Genomic DNA, 1847 nt, shown 5'->3' with positions numbered 1-1847 from the left:
TTAAACCTGCTTTGTGAAACAGACCCCTGCTCTACCCTAGGCATCTGCTCTCTGCCGACACCTGGTGGTTCATGTAGGGAATGATAATAAATTTAATACTTACTTACAATGCAAAATTAGAATAAATCATTTAGTATTATTTTCGAAATTATAAACCTAGCAAATACCAATGCGCCACTGAGCACCAATACCTGGGATTTAAAATCATAAATACATTTTAAAAACTACTGACATTAATACTTGAAATACTTACAGATATTTTTATTCTTCTGCTGTTCCTGTTGCTTACTGTTATGTGCTTCTTTTTGTATGAGTCTACTAATTTGGGCATGTGCAAATGTCTTAAAATTGTAGCCTTTTGGTTTGTCTTCAGCTGCTTTGATATTTTCCACTCTATCCAACAGTTGGTGGATCCACTGCTCGTCATTGATGTTGAGAACAACATATCTTCCTCCACAGCTCTGAAGAAGCTCCTGGATGTTTCTATCAGTCTCTATGAAGTTGACATCTCCAGCTGTAGGATCTGACTTTTTGGTGAACAGGATGATGGTGAAGTCATTGACTCTAGAGCTGAATGTGTCCTGGATGGTCTGTAACTCTCCCTTGTCTTCATCAGTGAGGGGACCCGCAGGTAGGACCAGGATGAAGGTGTGGACACCCTCAGGATCACAGAGGGAGATACACCTGAATGATTCCTCCATCACTTCCTGCTGAGGTTTTCCACACAATGCAGGCAGCTCCACCACAGAAACCCAACGTCCACAAACCTCTCCCTGGTGTCTAACACATTCTGAGTTGGAGGGTGAAAGAAGATCTGTCTGACCTAGAATGGCCTTGGCTGCTGAGGTTTTTCCTGATCCTCTCCTCCCACACAAAACCAGGTTTATTAAAGATTGCATCTGTTCATCTTGTGGCCTGCTGGTCTCTTCCCTAAAGGTCAGATATGCCCCTTTGTTCTCAGTGACAACTGTCTCAACCTGCTTCATCAACTGACTCTGGTCAATATTTCTCATGTTTTGGAATCTTCCTTGAACCATCTTGATGAGAATATTGGTAGATTGACTGTTTTTACTGTCATTTGTTAAAATGACTATTGAATATTTGAAGGCATCTTGACCAAACAAACTCAGGATGAACATCAGTTTTTCTCTGTCTTTTTCTTTAAATTCTGAAGGTTTCACCAACAGCAGCAGAACATTTGGTCCAGGAGAACAGAGTCTCACACAGTTCTTTACTTCTTCTTGGATTTTCTCCTTTGACAGACTGAACATGTCTGGAGTTTTTACTACAGTCACTGGTTTTCCGCTCCAATTTCCACGGTAGGCCACTCTGTGCTTTTGCTGATGAAGTTCCTGCTCTCCAGTGATCAAGTTACAAATGTTTATTTTTTTCTGCTCACTTTTTCCCAACAGCACGATCCTGAAACCAGATGCTGTAATAGAATAGAGAAAATATGAGAAAACACAAACATTCATAGATATTGCTCCAGCCCACAATAATCTACAGTTAAAACTAAAATGGTATCTCGCTCTTCCTAATTAGTTTCTTGCTTCATCTTACATCAACATAGGATGAAGAAAGATCACAAAAGATTAGAGGGATAGTCTGTACATCAAGTCCAGTAATGAAGTTGTCACCAACTAGAACCAATTTTCACAAAATTTCCCAACTTTACCACATAAACTTAAAAAACTTAGAATAAATCGTACATTAAAGGAATAGTACACCCAAAACATGATTAGCCTTCATTTTCTACTCACCCCCATGCTGAACAACACCCTGGAGTACTTTTTTGATGTCTCAAATGCATCTGGAGATCTGGGAGGCTTCTTGCTGTCTGCTGACAT

General features: G+C 40.0%; 1 protein-coding gene across 1 annotated transcript in view; it reads right to left on the bottom strand.

Annotated features, from left to right (window-relative positions):
- Positions 1–253: 253 nt before the first annotated feature.
- Positions 254–1847, bottom strand: part of LOC107105248 (GTPase IMAP family member 8-like) — a gene marked incomplete at its 3' end in the record, with an annotated part of 15253 nt that continues 13659 nt past the window's right edge. Inside the window, exon 3 of the mRNA XM_015405375.1 lies at positions 254–1432. Coding sequence (XP_015260861.1) covers positions 254–1432 — 1179 coding nt within the window. The remainder of the gene's footprint in view (positions 1433–1847) is intronic.

The sequence above is a fragment of the Cyprinodon variegatus genome, unplaced genomic scaffold, assembly GCF_000732505.1.
Source record: "Cyprinodon variegatus isolate N-32 unplaced genomic scaffold, C_variegatus-1.0 Scaffold2193, whole genome shotgun sequence".
NCBI lineage: Eukaryota > Metazoa > Chordata > Actinopteri > Cyprinodontiformes > Cyprinodontidae > Cyprinodon > Cyprinodon variegatus.
This window is presented reverse-complemented; position numbering and strand designations above follow the sequence as displayed.